Below are 20,761 nucleotides of genomic sequence, written 5' to 3' on the forward strand. Positions count from 1 at the left end.
ATTTATTTAGTTAGTTAGTTAGTTAGTTATCTGTGTAAAACTATGTTGCACAGTTACTCTAAATTATGTTAAGAAATATAGGAGAAAATATCCAGCATGTCTCATCTAAATTCATCATATAGGCTACTACATGATCCATTCCAGACATTGTGGGTTTTGGAAGTCATACTTTGTTACATTGATAAGACAAATTAATGTGAGGACCTGGGAAGAAGATCAACAGTTACACTTATTGGTAAGTAACCAGAACTGCATCCTACATTGGAAAGTAGATCCCAAGGTAGTTGCACTTTTTTGCTGCAGCTGACTGGAAATGTCACTCTCAAGACATTTCTGTGTGTGTGTGTGTGTGTGTGTGTGTGTGTGTGTGTGTGTGTGTGTGTGTGTGTGTGTGTGTGTGTGTGTGTGTGTGTGTGTGTGTGCGTGCGTGCGTGCGCGCGTGCGTGCGTGTGTGCATGTGCATGTATGTGCGTGCGTGCGTGCGCGCGCGTGCATGGGTGCACTCTTATCATGGACTGTCCCCTATCCGCCCCCCAACACCGATGGAACCCAGCTGCTTGTAAGCAAGTGCTGATACGCCGACTCTTGGACCTCACACACTGCTGCTATACTCACCTGGGACAAGTGTGTGTGTGTGTGTGTGTGTGTGTGTGTGTGTGTGTGTGTGTGTGTGTGTGTGTGTGTGTGTGTGTGTGTGTCTGTGTGTCTGTGTGTGTGTGTGTGTGTGCGTATGTGGATGAAGGGGGGGGGGGGTCTTGTCAGAAAGGCAATCTGCTTATCTCTCCCCCCTTGTGTCGCCATAACATGCTAGAAGACAAATTCCTTTTCCCAAATGACTGAGAGTAAAGACTGCAGCTTCTATACTGCATAAGCACAACAAAGAGACAAACATGAGCCATTCACTTGGGACAGACAAGTGCCAGGTCAACCTCAACCATAACCTTTAAAAGATAGGAAGAAACTAATGGATTTTGTAAGGATATTTGAGTGCAGATTCTTCCACAGCCACTGTAAAAAACAAAAAACACTATAATATTCCTGTAGGAACTTATATGCGTATCACAACACTATTTCTACAATATACTGTAGGGCCGTATAGTTGTTCTGTCGTTTCTCCAGTTAGGTTCACTTTCCAAAATGTGTGTTAGGAGGATTACTGTTTCCCCTATGACCTCTCAGTGCATTTTCTCCAGCAGCTGACATGACATCTGACTTACACACTTGTCCTCCCCTCCTCCCCCTCCCCCTCCTCCTGTACAACCATGATGACAGCATCTTGAGTCACACATTTGTAACATATTCTTCATAAAACTAAACCTAAGCCTAAACTTGGTCACTGTTTAGGGGCATAGGCCATAGGCACACACAATACATAATAATAAATAATAATTTCATAGAAATGAATGAAAGAAGGCATTATTACATAGTCATTATAGGCCTATCAACCTCTGCACAACATTTATCCTGCATAATACACTGCAAAAGATTCCTCCTTAGAAAACATTGTAGTCTTGTATTGTCTTAAAATGTTATTTTTCTTAAGTAGAAAAAGTCTGTCACTGGGCCTATAGCCTAATTCCACTTTATACAAATCCACAGTCTTATTTCCAGCAGGTTGTTGCTATAGTAAAGTGAACTGCCTTATCAGCCAACCTGGTTTCGAGGTCTATGGACACTGCACTTGTTTCTAAGGAGAAAAGAAAAAAGAAAAAAAGTGAAACAGTACTGGGAACAAGTGGAATTTACTCGTCTCCCACTGGCAGTTTTCCCATAGGACTATTTTTAGTAGGTAATAACAACCATATAAGCCGAATATGAAACTGAATGACTGCTAGAGATATGGACCTGTTTTGGATGTTGTTTGTGTTGCCGTGTGTCATGTCTGTCTCATTATATTACCTTATAGGAGTGATGATAGTGCCAGGACATGTCGTCTTCCTCTGACGCATAATCCACCAGCACTTTGCTCTTGCTTTTCTTGAACATATCTCCCCGCTTGTCGCTGAAACAAGCCCGTGTTGTTGTCGGGAGAAGTTGCGCCTGCTCTGGGCTCAAACTCTACAGCTCACAAGCGGATCCCGAGGCGAGGTGTCCCGGTCCCGTTTTTCCCGTTTTCTGGAGAGATCGCAGACCGCCGCCACAGCGCGTTCCGCTCGTTCCGCTGTTTTGCTTAATTATCTTTTTGCAACGAATCCGGAAGTCTTTCTATGAAAACGGCTCATTCATCGAAATGTGTGCCAGGAGCTGCAAGGCTCGACTTCTTTGAAATGACGCCTACTATTGGTTTTTTGTTTTTTGGTGCGTTTTTACGCAGCAGCCTCGACCACCTGGACCTCTAGCCGCGGGCCGTCGCTCCTCCCACATCCCCCCTTCTCTCCTCTTGTTGTTTCTCCAAGTTGCCATGGAAGTATAGACTGCCATGAAAGGGGCAGGGGCCACGCTTCAGGCTACTTTTCATAGTCAATGCGTTGCGTTCATGCATAATAATGTTACTTTTTTGTCATAGGCCAATATTAGCTGTAGCATGTAGCCTACAAAACAGCCTAATTTCAGACAAAAGACAGGTATGGTCACTCAGCTGTCCCATATGGTCCCATGGGTTTAGTGGTTCAAGTCTATTTGGTCCCACTAGTCATGGGTTAGTCAGAACAATGAGTATTATTCTTCACTCTTTTCACTGTTATCACACCAACTTTAAAATACCATTGGGAGCTATACAATCTAGTTATCCTACAGTTGCATGTCTGTGAGACCTGAGCCTGCATTATTTTATCATAGTTTGTTTGATTATTAAACCTTCTCAGAAAAGAGATGCTGATTTAGAATCAGGCCTATACTTTATTTAGTATGTTCAGGCATTCAGCTGACACATGCAAAGTGGCATATCGGTATATTATATAAGAATTGCAGCAGTAGAACTTGCTTAAATTCCTGTATCATCTAAATTACAAGCAACCAACAAGGATTATGCCCTGACAATATTCATGTGACCATAGAATAATCATTTAAAGTGTGAGATCACACGATGTAGGCTGTACTTCACATGGTACACATGTGTGGTACACCCACGCTAGACAGACACAATCCATGTAAGAAATTAATATTTTACCTGGGCACTTCACACAGACTACCCGAAGTAAAGACACCGGAGCACTCTTTTCCGTCTGCACGTTTTAATAGAAGGGGCTGACTGACGTTTCGACAGACAAGTCTGTCTTCCTCAGAGTCAATATCTCTATTACTCTATTACTACTGACAATCCATGTAAGGTTTTGGTATATTCACTTATGACCTTGAAAGGTTTGACTTGTATGTACAGTAGGTGGAAAACAATTATTAGGAATTTTCATAAGCAATCATCACAAAGATTTTTTTATTAGGCCCACTGTAGACTCAGCCCTCAGTCTAACGTCTGGGAGCCGAGACTAGGCCCACTGTATTTCTTTTACCCCAGAATTTACAAACATTATTTACAAATCTTTTGCGGACTCAAAATAAATATAGCAGTCACATCCTCACATCCTGGCAGGTCAAACAATACAGTAGGCTACAATATATTTCAGAGGGGGGGGGGGGGATCCAACCCAATAAATCAACTTAAAAACAAACAAAGCCAGCAGTGTTACAGAGGCAGATAGATGGGGCCTTTAGGAGAAAAAGTGGTCATAAATAAGTAGTTTTAGTCCAATAGGTTATGAAATGAGACTGTGTTTGTATTATTTAAAAAAATCTTGTGGTTAGGAATTATTTCGCCCTCAGTGCTTTTCCTGTTTGGAGGATGATGGACTGACTTGGAGATAAAATGGACTGTAAAGATAATATCTCAGTAAAGTACATAACATTATGTGCCAATTTTAGTGAATAGACAAACGATAATATTTCTGTAAGGTTTGCGGTTGCGTGTTGTAAATAGGCATGGAACTGGCACTAATGCTGCTGTTAGTCTTGTGTCAAACCAGAGGTCAGAAATAAGGTTTGGTCAATTTCTCCTTCTCTGCCGCCCCCCCCCCCCCCCCCCCCCCCTCTCTCTCTCTCTCTCTCTCTCTCTCTTTCTCTCTCTCTCTCTTTCTTTCTCTCTCTCTCTCTCTCTCTCTCAAAGACCTCTGACGCCAGGCAAACAAATAATGGTGCTAGTGGGCTGGCTGACCTCTTAGAATAGCCACGGTTTGCGGTGGTAACACCACTCACCTGATTCAAAGGTCTACTTAGGTGAATTCCTACGTTTCCATGTCAGCAGTAAACTGAGTCAGTTGGGAATGTGGACTGTTGGATGCGTGAGAGCTCCGAAGACAGTCTCTGTGTAGATAAAAACCAGGACATCAGATAAAGCCTGAGTCTCTGACTGTTTGTCTTGTAGAATTTACACCTTGTCCTAAATCGGCCCAGGCAGGCATTTGGTTTGAGACAGACCTTGTTCAAGATGTTCTGCAGTGTAGGAACATCAGATGTGTGATGCTGTTATTAGAGCTATTGGCACCCATACAAATAAAGCTGTCTCCAATCCACACATGCTCTACAACTCACAATGTAGTCTCACAATGTAATCTGCTTCAAGTTAGTGTTGTGGCTCTCGTGTTTGTTTGGATACATGCTTTTCTATATGGGTTGGTGTCAGTCCTCATGTAACATAGCAAGGTTGGTCCAAAACGTTGCTATTTTACAATTGTCTGTGAGACTGTGTTGTATTGAGATGAGTGCCAGCTGAGACAAGCCATTCCTGCTGAGCTGTGGCTGGCTGTTAGGATGTGTCCATCAGTGGAAGTCACCTATCAATAGTCCGGTCAGTGACCTGTGACACCGCAGGTCATCACTCGGTCATCCCTCCATCTGAGGCCCTCTCCAGGAGTTGCATTCCCATAGTATCTCCAGAGTGGTTATTTACAGTGTAGGTCAGTGTTTCCAAAACCTTTTTGTTTTCTGGGGACCCACTTTTTAATAATGACAAAGTTAACCATCGCGACCCAATTCATTATAGGTCTTGTGTATAAATTCTGAGCGAAACTGTGCATAAATGAACGTTCCTTACCATTTTTATTGCCATTTCTGCATCACCTTATATGATCTTAAACCAGCCATTTCGGAGCGATATACGTTTGATAAATCACAACTTTGTTGTATGCATGTGTTACTTAGGCCTATTGAAAACTTATACACATGTTCAATACTTTATAAATGAGACAAAATCAATGCATTTAGGCGGAGTTAACAGGCTATAATTGTTTTTATTTCTCATCAGTAAAACAATATACACATTTTAAATAAAAGACTATGGAAGAAATTCTGCAAATTTATTTGGTGACCCAAATAAAATCTCCTGTGGCCCACCTGTGGGTCCTGACCCCCTCTTTGAGAAACACTGGTATACCCTGGTGGCCAACTAACAGGAGCACATATTATGTCCCTAATCCACTTAATCGTCTTTGGCTTTGGGTGGCCACGCAATCAAATACAAAGCAGAAACTCCTGACTTTGTTGGAATCCTATGTTTGTGGTGGACATAATATCAGGAGAAGGATATGAATTGTCCCCCACAACTAAATTATATATTTCTGCCTCAAAGACATATTCTTACTCGCTCTGCATTTGTACAAGCACCGCTGTTTATTGAAGCACATTTTTGTGATTGGCTTTGGTCACAAACACCCCTCCCCTTTAAAAGAATGGAGTCCTGCCTCTCTATAGAAAGTTAGATTGGAAAATATATTTTGACAAAGAAGAAGAAAAACCTTGAGATCAGGGCTTCATTGTACTGTATTTCACACTGATCGATAATTCTCCTCACTGTCTCTCATACAGTAGCTGTACACTTTTCCATCTCTCTCTTACTGAGGAATGAAGGAAAATTGAGTTGTAGCTATTTAAGAGACTACTCTGCAGAGATTTACTATATTGATCCAGAGAAACTTGCCCCCTTGTTGGAATCACATGACATGTCGTGTGTGTGTGTGTGTGTGTGTGTGTGTGTGTGTGTGTGTGTGTGTGTGTGTGTGTGTGTGTGTGTGTGTGTGTGTGTGTGTGAGTGTGTGTGTGTGGGGGGGGGGCATGACCTGGGACACTTGTACGTCAGCCTTGCATCAGCTGTTGATCGCTGAGACAGGGTTAAGCAGCCATGGTGGGACACAGGTGGGATTATCATGACTCTTCAGCTATCTGCCACTGACACCATGCAGGGGCGATGTACGTCCTACACTACAGCTGCCATAGATCTATGAGGGGGCTGGGCCAGCACCACGTGTGTAGTTTGTCTAAGCAATAAGCCATAATCCAGGGGCGTTTCTAGGGAATGGCCAGGGGTGGCACTGGTTACCCCTAAATCTAATTGGCCACCCCAAAATCCAGAGGGCGCTGGCATGATGCATCTGTGGCCGACATTACTGTCTTTCAGAGGCTGTAGCACGCTAGAGTGAAGATACTGTAACAAACACATCAAGGCTCCTCCTACATGTGCGCTTGGTTAGCGGGCCCAGCCCTTTAGCCGACTGGATATGGTGGATGACTGGTGTGCGTGAGATCTCCGGTTTAAAACCCTGCTCGGATGCTACATTGGTGGCAGCGGTGTGCCTGTGGGATTGCCTAATCTAGCTCTTCATTGGGTGTGATGCGTAAGCGGTGTCACTGCAGTGTGTCTCCAGTGGGACGGTTGAGGAAGTCCAGTTGAGCCTCGCTCCTGGCACGAGTGTGGACGCACTTCCAGAAAGGCCGGACGTATGTACCAAACACTTCAAGGCTCCTACATGTCCGCTTGGCTAGCGGGCCTGTCACCGACTGGATATGATGGATGCCTGGTCTGGGTGAGATCGCCGGTTCGAAACCCGCTCGGACTAGAAGATCAAGGCATCCGTTGCTACCAACCATGTCATTCTGTTGGGAAGGAGGCAAAATAACGCTCCAAAGTTAGGCTACATTTTGGCCATGGATAACCTTTCTACATTCTACCTAAATGCCACATTCAGTGCCACCCTTGCTTGAGTCTGTGCCCCACCTGGGCCACCCCAGTCAAAATGGCCTGGACACACCACTGTGAGCATCACCATCATTTTAAAACAGTTAAGAGGCATTGCTGGGCAGAACATGAAGTACAGCTCTGAAATCACTGTGGATCACTGCCTTGTTGAAGTGGGAACAGAATTTAAAAAAAAATTATAATAATAATAGTAATACTAATAATAATTAATTCATGTTCTTCCACCATGCAATACAGTTTTTGAGCAGTACCTAAAACAAAGTTGCTGAGTGACACTAAGTAAGTGCCACTATATGAGGGCTGTTCAACTTCTGGCAGGTGTGTGTTTATTGGGTATTTTTACATTGGCTTGGCTCCAAACATGACTCAGCCAATCAAAACTGAAGGCAGCAATTATCTGTTTTATAATGAGCCAATTAATAAAGTTTCTTGGAAAGGGGTTTTCGAATCAGATTAATGTATCCACTTCATCATGGTTTATATCATCTAGATTTTGATTTATGACCTGAAAGAGTTGGACTTGCAGATGGAAAATGAGCTGCTTTTGGAATTTTCCTAACCAATCATAACAGATATTTTTTACAGCCCACTTCAGGTCTGTTAGGGTTAAACTGTCACGGAGGGATGCAGGTAGGATTAACCATGACTCAGCAATATCCGATGAGATTCTCAGGTCAGGTCACAGGGTTCTGCAGCACCAGCCCACAGGACCACATCCAGTCCTGTTAACCAAGAGCACAGATTAAGGTAATACACTCAGAGGCAAACTCTTTAAGTTGTTTCTTAGTGCTTTACTGAACAGTACACTCTCCGAAGACAACTCAAATCTACAATAGGTCTATGGAATTTATTTGACTTAAGTGTGACGTGTACAGTATATATACACTCACGTTTTGTTGTTGTTGTTGTTGTTGTTGTTGTTTTGTTTTTTAAGAACTTAAAAAAAATGTACATCCACAAAATGAGTTATCCAAAAATAACATTCCGAGTAATTGAAGTATCTTACGGTAAATCCAATGAATCACAATGTAAACCATTAGTGGGGCAAATGTGTTTCAACAAGTCAGGTGACATCATACTGCAATTAGAGATTTGGCCCTTGAATCCATAAATGGGTCTGCACAGCAGTTTGATGAGTTATTACAGGTTGCAGCACCTGCCACTATAATTATATATAAAAAATACTACACAGTGGTTCAACTGCTCTAAGACGTTACTAAACTCTCTTCACACTGTCTCTCTCTCTCACTTTCCCTGTCTCGTCTCTCTTCACTTCTCTTTTTCTCCTCGTCTCTGGTTCCTAACAGAGGCGGTGTTTGTAAGTGTGTGCGTTCGAAAGCGGATTGTCAATGGCAGGCTCATTAACCAGCGGACGGAGCGAAACGGAATGCGAGACTAAAAGTCTTTTGCCAGGAGAGGTCAAAGGTCGGCGATAGAAAAAGGAGCGGGATAAGGTGTCGGAGAAATAAAACATGAAAGGATCTGGTTGGGGGGGACTGGAGTCTGTCGAGCAGGTAGTCTGAGTGTTGGCACACCTGTGACTTTGCAGCCGAGGCAGTGCAGCTTCAGCACAATTGGCTGTAGAGGAAAATACATGCGGTCTCACTCACGTACAGTTGGGCTTGGAAATAAACATAACTTTTTCCATTGCCTATTGGTCGCTCAGGTATTTGTGAATGGGATGTGTATATCTCATATTCTGTTCTTGGACAATTCCGTTTCAGCTGGTAATTGTAATGACCCGGACTTCAGTTTTATACAGGCAACATCTGGACATTTTACATAAGCATTATCAAGTCTTTTAATAGGCTACCTGTCACTGAGACAACTTCCATTCTCAACTAGATCCATGTAGGCCACTGGCCACACCTCATCAATTCTGCACACCAGGCCCAAAATAGATCAAGGATGTGTGTTGGCATACAAACCCCCTTCTTAGTGTGAGGTCATAAGCGTCCATTTTTATTATTTTTTCTCTCATGGAAGGATCACACATCAACGGTTGCCCTATTCGGAAGTAATTCACCCTGGACACAGCATCATTGTGTAATCCTTTGGTTGATTTTAAGGTGTGTGTGTGTGCGTGTGCGTGTGTGCGTGTGTGTGTGTGCATGCGTGCGTGCATGCGTGCGTGCATGCGTGCGTGCATGCGTGCGTGCATGTACATGTAGCATGGAAGGGGTTTGGAAAATAATGGCCCCTGCACACGAGACAGGTTTTACATAATGAGCTCAGAGCACACATTTAAAACAAGGCTAAGTCCTTCCTGTTGAAGAACAACTGTTTAAGAGGGAAGAATGTGCTGCGTCACTGACTGAGGGCCAGAGATCGGAAAAGTACACACATTCTTAAGTAGAAGTACACTTGTGTAAAAAAAAAAAAAAAAAAATACTGGTAGCCTAGAAGTTCTGATTAAACGTGTTTACTCAATTAAAACAAACAAACAAACAAAAGATTACAGGCTCTGAAATGTAATCAAGTATAAAAGTAAAAAGTAGCCTTTATTTCTACCAGCTGTTTCTGTGCAAAGCTAACTGAACTTCACATCATATTAAGATAATTAGAATTTTTTGCGTGCTACACACACTCAATTCTAGGGTGTGGTGTGGACTCTGTCTGGAGACGATGAACCAAGCACACATGGACACACAGCTCTCCGATTATAGTAGGAGGATTGGCTACATGCGGTGTATGCTGATGGTATTTAATCTCTGGTTCTGGATTTGTTTGAAACAGTCACTGAGGAACTACATCTAGGAAATGATGAAAATATATGAACTGACAGTCCTACAAGTCAGTTTTGGTGGAGCATGAAGTCCTTCATCAGTTGTGTTAGTGGTAGGGAGTGGACTTGGTTCAAGTGATGTGTGCCCAGTGCTTGGCGGATCCGGATCCGACACACGTGGGATCGACTGCGAGGACATCTCTTGGCCTCCAGAAAGAGACTGACAGCTTGGGGATCCGCTGGGCAGCCAGCGCCGACACTCACTGTGTCGGCGCCGTGGTCTAGGAGCAGCTGGACGAAGGCTACATCGCGCCTAAACCTCAGTACCACCTCCAGCAGGTGAGAAGCCATGTCATGGGTCAGAACGCCAGTGGCCAGCAGCAGGCAGAAGCAGTCCAGGTGGTGGTACGTGGCGCTGATGTAGTCGACCTCTTGATGAGTTCCTGCAGTGTGTTCAGCATTCCATCCACACAGACAAATGCACCGGGCTAAAAAAAGGATCGGTGCTGTATCACACCAACATCAACACTGTGTGTGTGTGTGTGTGTGTGTGTGTGTGTGTGTGTGTGTGTGTGTGTGTGTGTCTCTGTGTGTGTGTGTGTGTGTGTGTGTGTGTGTGTGTGTGTGTGTGTGTGTGTGTGTGTGTGTGTGTGTGTGTGTGTGTGTGTGTGTGAGAGAGAAAGAGAGAGATGGGGATGCGTGCGAGAATTGGAGACTTGTATTGTGTGTTGTCTTGCCAGAAGCAAACAACCATCATGGATCTTAGCTTGATATGTGATTTTATTACTTATGTAGACGCGGATTATAAAATTATAAATCACTTTTCCAGTTTGCCAAGAAGAACGCATCATGACAACCATGAATCCATGACAACCATGATAAAAAAGATACAGTAAACACAAGCCAAAGCGCATATTTAAAATCACATGGGTGGATTCAAAATAAATCTTCAATATCCCAGGGCTTACAGATCAGTCCGCCGCTGCCGGTTTCTCATGGTCTGTACTGCATTTGTACAAAATAAACTTTAACTGCATAACTGTAAATTTATATACCTTTTATGTGATACTGTATTGATCCCAGATGCTCTATGTCAAATTCTATTCGGACAGCCTTTTGATATAGCTTCTTGTGATTTATTGCCGTAACCAAGCAGATATCCTGGTTCCTCACATATTTTTGTTGACAGTTGACTGAGTGATGCTTCTGAACTGAAGGACCCGGGGGCGACTATCGCAGTCGAACACAGGCGCAGCGTCAAACATTCTGCAGAGCTGTGTCATTTTGTGCCGGAAGTGATGTCACTCAACTGGAAGTGATGTCATCAGTGATGTCACTTGAGCAATGGTGATTTTATTTTTTATTTTATTTTTTATTCAAACAGACAAGAGAACATTGAATATTGGAACAGACATGTGCTCATAACAGAAAATAAATTAAGATTGACAAGTATGATGGTACAAATTACAGTCAAGAATCAAGTAGCAATGACAAAAGTGAAAACAAAAACAAATTATTCCTCTTTAAATAGTTCACAATATAATTTGACAGTTTTATTACTCTTATTACCATCTATACGTTTAAGAGTCCTAATGTAATCATTAAACTCACAAAGAAACCTTATGAAATTGGGGGAAGATTTTAGCACTCTGGCCTTATGTATATGAAATTTACCATATAAAATCCACAGGTTAACAATGAATTCAATTACACTATTCTCATGATCAGTAGGTAATGACATGTATACATTCAATCCTGATGTTATATTTAGTTTTGCTTAGAATGTAATCCTGCATTTGAGTCCAGAACGCAAGTGAGTGCAAACAATGGTAAAATAAATGAACAAAAGTTTCAGGGTCAACACTGCAAAAATTACATTTGTTATCTACTTCTAAAAATTTTGAAAAATACAGGTTTGTTGGATACATACTGTGCAAAATTTTGATGTGTACTTCTTTAATCTTATTATTGATACAGAATCTATGTGGTGAAAGGAAAGGAAGGAAAGGAAACAGAAAGGAAATGCTCATAGCTAAATAATAAACCGTTTGCATCAAAAAGATCACTTACAAAAATAATATCTTTATCAATCCAGCTTTGCTTAAAGATTGATTTTTTCCTCACAAGAATGTCTCCATTATTCCATATGATGGTTTTGTGTGGGGAGAAGTTATGTACATAACATAATTTCCATGCTAGGAGGGCCTGTTGGTAAAACTTAGACAACTTTATAGGTAGTTTTGTGATGTTAAAGTTACAGGAAAGTAGAAAATAGAGATCTTGAGCAATGGTGATTTCATCAGTGATGCGAAGTTGTGACATCATCAGTGATGTCATAAGAGCAGGGGTGTGAACATTTTCAATGTGTATGCACCTGTATTTCAATGTTCTCACCCTATTCGCCTCCCATGTATTATTATTATTCCCTGTAGACTCCTAAGTGGAGCATAGAGCCACAACTACACTTTTGGGACAATGTTTTCACGTCTTTGATGGTGGGAGGAAACCCACGCGAGCACGCGGAGAACATGCATACTCCACACAGAAAGGACCTGGGATGGCTTGAGGTTCACACTCATGACCTTCTTGCTGTGAGGCGACAGTGCTAACCATTGAGCCAACATGCCGCCGTCGCATACATGAGGCCCATTCAAATGTATCAGCATAGCCTGGTATCTGCTCTCACTTGGCACAGGTATGGTGAGTATTGTAAGATTAGAACTGCTCAGCAAGGAGATATAACACTCACAATTCCTTTGGGGATACACACAAGCACACGCGCGCGCGCACGCACGCACGCACGCACGCACACACACACACACACACACACACACACACATACACACACACACACACACACACACACACACACTAAGAAAATGCTTAAAAGACCTTGGGCATAACGTCCCTCACCCCTCATCCATCTCTGTGGTAGCAAAGACATTCAGCTCTTTGTTACTGGCTGTAGGAGATCGTAACAGGAGCCTCCTGAGGAGCGGGCACTGAAACAGACACACAATGGACCACTGTGTGTGTGTGTGTATGTGTGTGTGTGTTGTGTGTGTGTGTGTGTGTGTGTGTGTGTGTGTGTGTGTGTGTGTGTGTGTGTGTGTGTGTGTGTGTGAACTTGAGGACTATGCCTGTCTCTCTCTCCCTGACTTCTCTCCCCCCCCCCCCAGGCTGCTACCAGGCTGCTAAGAACCTGATAAAAAGCCCAGACGAGCAGGTGTGTGTCTCTCCATAAAAGGCCTCAGACAAGTTGGTGTGTGTTTGTGTTTGTGTGTGTGTGTGTGTATGCGTGCGCGCGCGCGTGTGTGTGTGTGTGTGTGTGTGTGCGTGTGCGTGCGTGTGTGAGTGCGTGCGTGTGTGTGCTTTCTCTTTGTAATTGTTTAACTGCTACAACGCCCCAGTTTATTTCCAGATATTTTCTCTGTGAAGCGTTAAGCTGCTGAAGCCCTGACTGGCTCCTATGGTAGATTGTGGGCTGGTTCACAAAGCAGCTTAGATCTGTAACTGGGTCAGAACTCTGTGTCTAAGCCTTGACCGTGAATTGCTAGCTGCTAACTAGCAACTGTGGATGTGACTAACTTTTCTTCAGCAGGCAGTTGTGCCTTTAAATCTTTTTGCTGGTTATGCTTGTATAGAGGTCAGTCAGGTCATTTCAACTTGCCCGCTTACAAAAACACAGACACAAATATGTTCATGTGCACCCTCGGTTAGTGGACACTCAAAATGCCATCGCCTCATCCTCTGGTAATGGCTGAAAATCTATGCTGACATCTAGTGTGTGAAAAAGGTACTTCTGCATTATTATTCTGGTCCTGATACTATTCAGATATTCAAAGGAGTCACATACCAAACCTGTCCAGTGGTTTGAGGTTATGTATAATGTATTTGTGTATACATTAATTATACCATAACATAAAAAGCAATGTTCAAAGGTGCTTTGTTACACATTTATAAAGTGTTATTTGAGACATTTTATGTCTTCCACTAACACACACAAAACATCAATCTGAGAGACAAAGAATTTCACTAAACAATCAAAACTGGGAATACAGCTCGGAAATATTATCCAAAATCACCATTCTATCGTGCACATAATAGTACATCCATTTGAAATCCCTTGTTCAGTATCCCATTGACAAAGATAAACAGAGTAAATAATCTTGTCACTAGTGTCTCATTTCAGGGTTAGCGACCCCTGTCATATAATAGGTATAATCTGGTCCAGAAAAAGACATGTGTCCTAATAGGATCTGTGACGACTGGCTGCATTGACTTGTTCACATGCTAATCTCTTGTTTTTGTGAATCCTAAATTCATAGTATGGTCATAACCCCTCTTTCCTTGAACCAGGAGATTATGACTACAGGGCGCCTAGGTCACTCACATCTTCACAATCACAGTTTAACTGCTAATTTACATTGCATGATGTCGGTGATACATTCATATGCTGTCAAAGTTATTTCTCTCCTTACAATACATCACCCACAGTAGATAAACAGCCTAAATCAATTTCTAGCTATGTTAAGAGACCTTTGTGGTCATTCATCTAAAAGCCATTTGCTGCCTTCTATTTCCTCTGACAGTGGAGCGCAACTGGGAGAGATCCAGGTGGATTGACACGTTCTGTGGGCACATGCGGGGCCAGGTGGCATCCAGGGTGGTTGTCCTGGTTACTCATCCCGACAACAAGGCAGAGGTGCCAATGTGCTGATCCAGCTAGACTTCGCCCAGTCCAGCTCACAACGCAGGCTGGCAGCGCTCCATGCCATGTAGTCACCTATTAATCTCATTCAGCATCAAAAAGATAATATATGATTCTGTACATTTGATGTACACCTCTTCAAAGTGCAAAGTAGCAGTGTTCACACACATCAAAGGTCACCATTTTCTGAAGTTTCTGTCAAAAGAAGATGATTTGTTTTCTGCACATTCTCTCAGAGAAGTTGGGATAGCCTACACATTGAGAGTGATTCTTCACTTGGTCCTCTGGTAGATCTCTGCCTTTTGTCACAAAAGACACAGGGGGGAGAAATCAGAAAACCATGAAACTCATCGACTCCAGAATCAAGGATGAAATCACAAAGCAAATGGCTGAAACGGTTTGAATGCCTTGACTCTCTGGCAGATATGCTACCGATATGATCCCTCTCTCCTTTTCTTTCTCATGTGATCTGACCCAAGAAATCTACACGGAGGACAAAAGCCAAGACGTCACTCAGAACACTGGCTGTCCTCCCACTGAGGAAGGACCTGTGAGCTCTGCATGACATCATGGCATTACCAGAATTCCAGCCCGAATGCCAGAGGAGAGAAGAGGACTGAGGACTTCAGCTTCACGAAGAGACTTGCCTGAACGCCCTTCTTATAAGGCACGGGATCTTCAGAGGGACTAAGGTTGAGGTGCAACATCATCTAAGTTATACTCTTGACTGCACCAGTGCAGAGGAGCCAAAAGTAGCCCATCTGCCTTTTGACAGAAACATAGGCCACACTCCTGGAATAGTATTTGCTTCCATCAGTCTTGTTGGTCTTTCCGTGTTGCTTTTCAGTGCAGGTCTGATGCTGACAGTGTGGGTGAGGGTTCAGAAATCAGTGTGCGTGTGGGTATACGTGTGTGTGTGTGTGTGTGTGTGTGTGGGTGTGTGTGTGTGCACGTGCGTGTGTGTGTGTGTGTGTGTGCGCTCCTCCCTCCGTCTCATCTAAAGAGGTGGCTGGATGGCTTGTAGTGCAGTGTGAGCTGGCGGCAGCTGTATCCGGACACTCCGATCCCCATGAGGCCCATCAGGAGGGCCATGCGCGGCAGGGCGGGGCCCTCGCGGCTCTGAAGCACGGCGGCCTGAGTCTGAAAGAGAGAGAGCAGCGGTCACCACCTCCACCTCCACCACTGACGACGATGCCAGCGTGTCAGCCCACGTTCCTCCTGGCTCTGGCCACGGGGGGAGTCGTTAAAGAGGCGACCCTGGTCACACACCTGTCTCATCCCAGCGATGGTCTTATAGCCTACAATAGGGCAAGCATCACGCTAAGGTCTCCAATTTGTCAAGTTCAAATTTAGGGTCAGGCAAACAACACAGCATACTCATGCAGTTATGGTGTGTGTCAGTCCTCTGGGGTTTTGGAGATGAACGGGCATCTCAGAATTTTGAGCCAATCCAAAACTCGCCCCCTAAAGTCAGATGAGTCTATTTTCTTTCTGTTGTGCTATTTTCTCATTCATAAACCGTTCCACTTTGAGCTTTGTTTTTTACACAAATTACATAATACTGATCTAAGGTCTACGATTTTAATCCTGACCCATTTCTCATCCATCCTCCCCCACGCAGCAGTGCGACTGATCTAACCTTGACTCAGATCATAAGGTTTGACCCTTCTCGTTTCAAGAGAAGCCATGAATCCAGCTGCAGGCTCCTGAAATACCTCACTGGCTGATTGGGAGCTTAATTGGATCTCATGCCATTCCATTGGATATCCAATTAGAGGGCATTTACCTGACCCTGCATTAGCTAGGGCTTCTCTCTCATTCAAATCCATTCAAAGACATGCTGTAATCCTGATCCTAATCCTAATCCTGCCATGACACACACAAATGGACACTCTCTGTTCGGTCGGCGTCAGTCTATGAGCATTTAGCTGGACAAGAAGGCAGTGCTTTGAGATGAGCAATTGGCATGGCCAAATTCTCCTAATGATGGCCTTTTCTCAGCTATGCACATGAACTGGTTCAACTCATGGGTTACTTCATCCAAAGCATACCCAAGGCATTAGTTGCTTCCATTTCTAATCTTGAGTATCTACCCACTGAGATTGATGCTGTAATGCAGAAATATACCCGTCCCAACTTTTTACATTAAAGCAGCGCAGATGGGAAGATGTGGAGTGCCTGGGCCCTAGACCGAAACATTTAATGGTATTTTCTCTGCTGCTGGGCCAAGAGCAGATGTCCCTGGTTCCCTAAGCCAAATCATGAATCAATCTAAAGAATAAACATGCCTGGAAGCATCGTACGCACCTGGAGGTATCTGATGTACCCAGGGGTCAGGCGAGGGATGCGGAAAAACATTGCAGTTGTTCTGTCCTTCAAGTCGAGACCACAACAAAAAAAGGGCTCTCCAACCAAGCCCTCAGGACCTTCTGCTAGGCAGAGTACAGTGATTCACGTTCCTCTCCGGCCTCGGCCTCCTCCACCAGGCTGAGTCTCTCCCCCGTGTCCGAAGACACACACAGACCTGCTCCCTCACTCGGCTACACCCACACACACCTGCCCTGCTCTGCTGTCTCTTGAGGGGAGGCTCATCCCTGTAGGTAGCATATAAAGCCTAGGCCTGGTTGCGTAAGCTGGTCACATGGTGTTTGTGTGCGTGTTCGTGTCTGTGTGTGTCTGTCTGTGTGTGTGCGTGTGTGTATGTGTGCGTGTGTTGTGTGTGTGTGTGTTGTGTGTGCATTTGTGTCTGTGGGGGGATTAGCCCCACAGGGCCACCGGAGCTGCTGTTGAGTTAATATACCTGTGAGGAATGTAGGCTACTTTGTCCCTCTGCCAGCCGTGCTGTGGGAAAATAAACACATAACCTCAAAGCATCAAAGCATGACAAAGCAATGACGTCAGATGGGGGCAGTAGGGGGCAGGTCGCCAATTAAAAGGCAAATGAGTTGATTAGGATTCAGCAGGCCTATTGTCTGCATCCACCTGTGGTGCGAAGGATGCTGCCACTGGATGACAGAAGCATTAAAACATAATTCAGCCCCACATGCAGCTGATCTGATTCCCAGCCGCTGTCTGATATCTCAGCCATGAGAAAACAACCAGAAATGAGAAGCAACACAAACACTGTTAATATGCCCAATTTAGGGTGTATGATATGGAATATTATAGAGCTGAGGTAGTGGACTAAACAAGGCAAAACTCGTACTAGTAGCCTAGTTCAAAAATGCCTTATCCAGTCTCTCTGGGTGAAATTTATATTCTATAAATATTATTCTGCCAAATAGGTTTGTTTACACTATACATGCCAAGGGCTGTCAATTGACTGCTGTTTTATGATTAATAATCACAGCATTTAAAATGTCCATCCAATCTAGTGTTTGGATTGTAAAACTCACACAAGGTAATAGTAGTCATAACTACCCTTAATACTGTATACATTAATTTGGTGTTTCAGGTGTGTGCCATCAGTGCTTTATCACATTATGAAAACTAATTAGAATCATTTTTCTATAGGGCCTTATAGTGAGTCATACTCAGTGACCTTACCTTGGCTTGTACACATGCTATGTTTTTTTAAAAACTCCTATGGTATTTTGTATCATATAATATTGTAAAACGTATCATAGGATTGCTATAGTTGTTTTTTCGTCAGATCTGCTGTCTCTGGTGTAAACAGAAGTGACACGGTTTCTTCTCAGAGGGACTGTGTGTGCAGACTCAGCTGCTTTCTTCATCAGTGTAGACATGCAATGCTGTGACACTTTCGCTCCAACCTGCATCACGAAAGGAAGAGCTTTTACTGGAAGCCAAATAAGCCTGTCAGTCTCTGCGTGCTCACACTGAAATCACATAAGGGACATTATACATTTAGACTATAGTTCTGATACCCGTTGGAACACAATAGCTGGCCATTTAGTCAGGCCTCGCTCACAGAGTTAGCATGCAGCCGCTCCTCTCTCCTCAGAGGGCTTTCACAGCCCACTTCCCTGGCTGATTCCAACTCCGCTCAGGTGAGCTTCATTAGTAGCTAACGAATGGAGCTCTCCTTGGTGCTGAACCTGCGTGTCTTCACTCATTTTGGCCACTAATTAGCCATTTTTGACCATTTAGTCAAAACCCAGCCCTGTCACAATGTGCTGCTCGGGACCCCTGCTGGTACCCGTGCCAAATGAACGCTGTCAGGCTGACGGTGTCTGAGGAAAATGAAATGGAGAGGATGCATACATACGTAGGTTTGCTCATTTATGTGTAAGAATGAGTAAGATAGTGTGAGTGCTTCATTGCTCATTTACACAATGGAATTAGTCTGCTACTAAAAGGTGCTATTTTGCCTGCTATCATGTCATAGAGGGGGTGGGGGGTATTACCATAATCGCCGGCATTTTTTTAAAATCAGTTCATTGAGTTTGTTGGCATCCTTTGCTTTGATGCCACCCAGGGTTGGGTTATTAAAGACACATGTAGCCTGGGTGAACCCAGCCTCCACGTGACCTCTGTGTACAGGCATAGTCTGTGACGTCACGTTGAAGGCTGGGTTCACCCAGGCTAGTAAAACATGAGCATCTTATTACAGACATAACAGACATAACTGGTAAACTACACACATGGCTACAGAACTATCTTCAAGGACGATCTATCAGAGTTGTACTCTCTGGTCAATCCTCATCACCATGCCCCATCAACGCATCAGTACCTCAGGGATCCATTCTCGGCCCATTATTATTCTCCATCTTCATAGATGATCTTGTGGGACACTGTCAGAACAACATGTTTCTGTACGCGGACGACTCCACCATCTTCGCACCCATAACACCATCAAATGCGCCTGAGGTGGCAGTCAGCCTAAATAAAGACCTGGACAACATCAGAAAGTGGGCTGATGCCTGGAAGGTCACCTTTGAGCCCAGCAAATGTCAGGCAATGATTCTATCCAGAAAGAGGTATCCATCTTGTCCTGAGCTCTTCTTTGGGAGTACTAAAATCAGGCTCGGTGAGCAGATGGATGTCCTAGGACTTCACTTTGACAGAAAACTCCACTGGACCAGCCATCTTTCTAACATCTGTAAACGTGTTGGACAACGTCTCGGAGCAATGCGGAGGTTGGCCAACAAGCTTGATCCTAGAGGCCGAGCCAACATCTACAAAACCCAGGTCAGGAGCATCATGGAGTACTCCTGCCTTGCCTGGATGAATGCCTCACAAACAACTCTCAGGCAGCTGGATAATATCCAGAAAAAGGCAATTAAAATCATAGGTGTGGATGAGGACTCTGCCCATAAGGATTTTGCCATCACCAAGTTGAGCCATCGCAGAACAGTTGCTGCAACAACTGTTATTTTCTAAATGCACACTACCAAGTGCCCAGCAGACCTGAAAGCGCTGCTACCCCCCGCTCATGTCCCAGGTCGAACCACCCGGAGGCTCCCACCCAACCATGCCCTGTCACTGCCCAGGGCAAACACCAAATGCCTGGACAGGAGCTTTCTCCACTCTGCCATAGCAACATGGAACAGCCTTCCCCCCATGGTTGTTGGAGACATTACATCAAGCAGTGTTGATGCCTTCAAGAAGAGACTGAACAAACACCTCCTCAGCACGAGACCCTAAAAACTCAAGGACTTCTATTTATCATACTTAATCAGTCTCACATATATGTATGAGTAGCTGCAGATCAATGCTAGGCTCTCTGAATGTTGTTCATGAAGCCTGTATCTGTAATAGCATAATAAAAAAATAAAAATAAAAAGACATCGAAGGACCTGAGCCTGAAGTAACGCCCAGGTACAACTTGTATAGGAGTTAACAATCTCCACTGATGTAGACCGGAGCAGGTGGGGCTTTCTTCCGTCTTAAATCCACCACGATCTCTTTAGTTCATCAAAGGAGATTCCAAGGCACTCTTCTTCATTAAAAAGCTTTAATATAAGGATAGTTCTTCATGGAACAGAATAAAACAGCCACGATCTCTTTAGTCTTGGCCACGTTCAGCTGCAGCTGGTTTTCGCCACACCACGGGGACCTGCACAAATGTTCAGATGACACTGCCATTGTGGGGTGTGTGCAGGGTGCCCGGGAGGCCCCTGTACTCGCCTCCCAGCCACCCTCCACACACACCCCATAATGACAGTGTCATCTGAAAATTCTGACATGTACTGGAAATCTGCCATGTAGAGGGTGACAGGAAAGGAGATAGGTGTGTCGAGGATGGAATAAGCCCTCTGCAACAGGAATATCATTGAATCGCATCATCCACACCCTCATGTGGCTGATACACAAACTGCAGGGGGTCTAATGAAGAGCTGGCCAGTGGTCTGAGGTGTGCTAGGACCAGTCTCTCCATGACCTTCATTATGTGGGAGGT

The 20,761-nt window shown here is 44.1% G+C and overlaps 1 protein-coding gene across 1 annotated transcript in view; it reads right to left on the bottom strand.

Annotated features, from left to right (window-relative positions):
- LOC310782617 (testis development-related protein) overlaps positions 1-2,303 on the bottom strand; it is a 19,744-nt gene extending 17,441 nt beyond the window's left edge. The window contains exon 1 of the mRNA XM_083643301.1: positions 1,900-2,303. Within this exon, the coding sequence (XP_083499427.1) occupies positions 1,900-1,986 (87 nt within the window). The 5' untranslated portion in view covers positions 1,987-2,303. The remainder of the gene's footprint in view (positions 1-1,899) is intronic.
- Between the last annotated feature and the right edge of the window lie 18,458 nt (positions 2,304-20,761).

The sequence above is a fragment of the Poromitra crassiceps genome (assembly GCF_964638095.1).
Source record: "Poromitra crassiceps genome assembly, chromosome: 9".
Taxonomy (NCBI): domain Eukaryota; kingdom Metazoa; phylum Chordata; class Actinopteri; order Beryciformes; family Melamphaidae; genus Poromitra; species Poromitra crassiceps.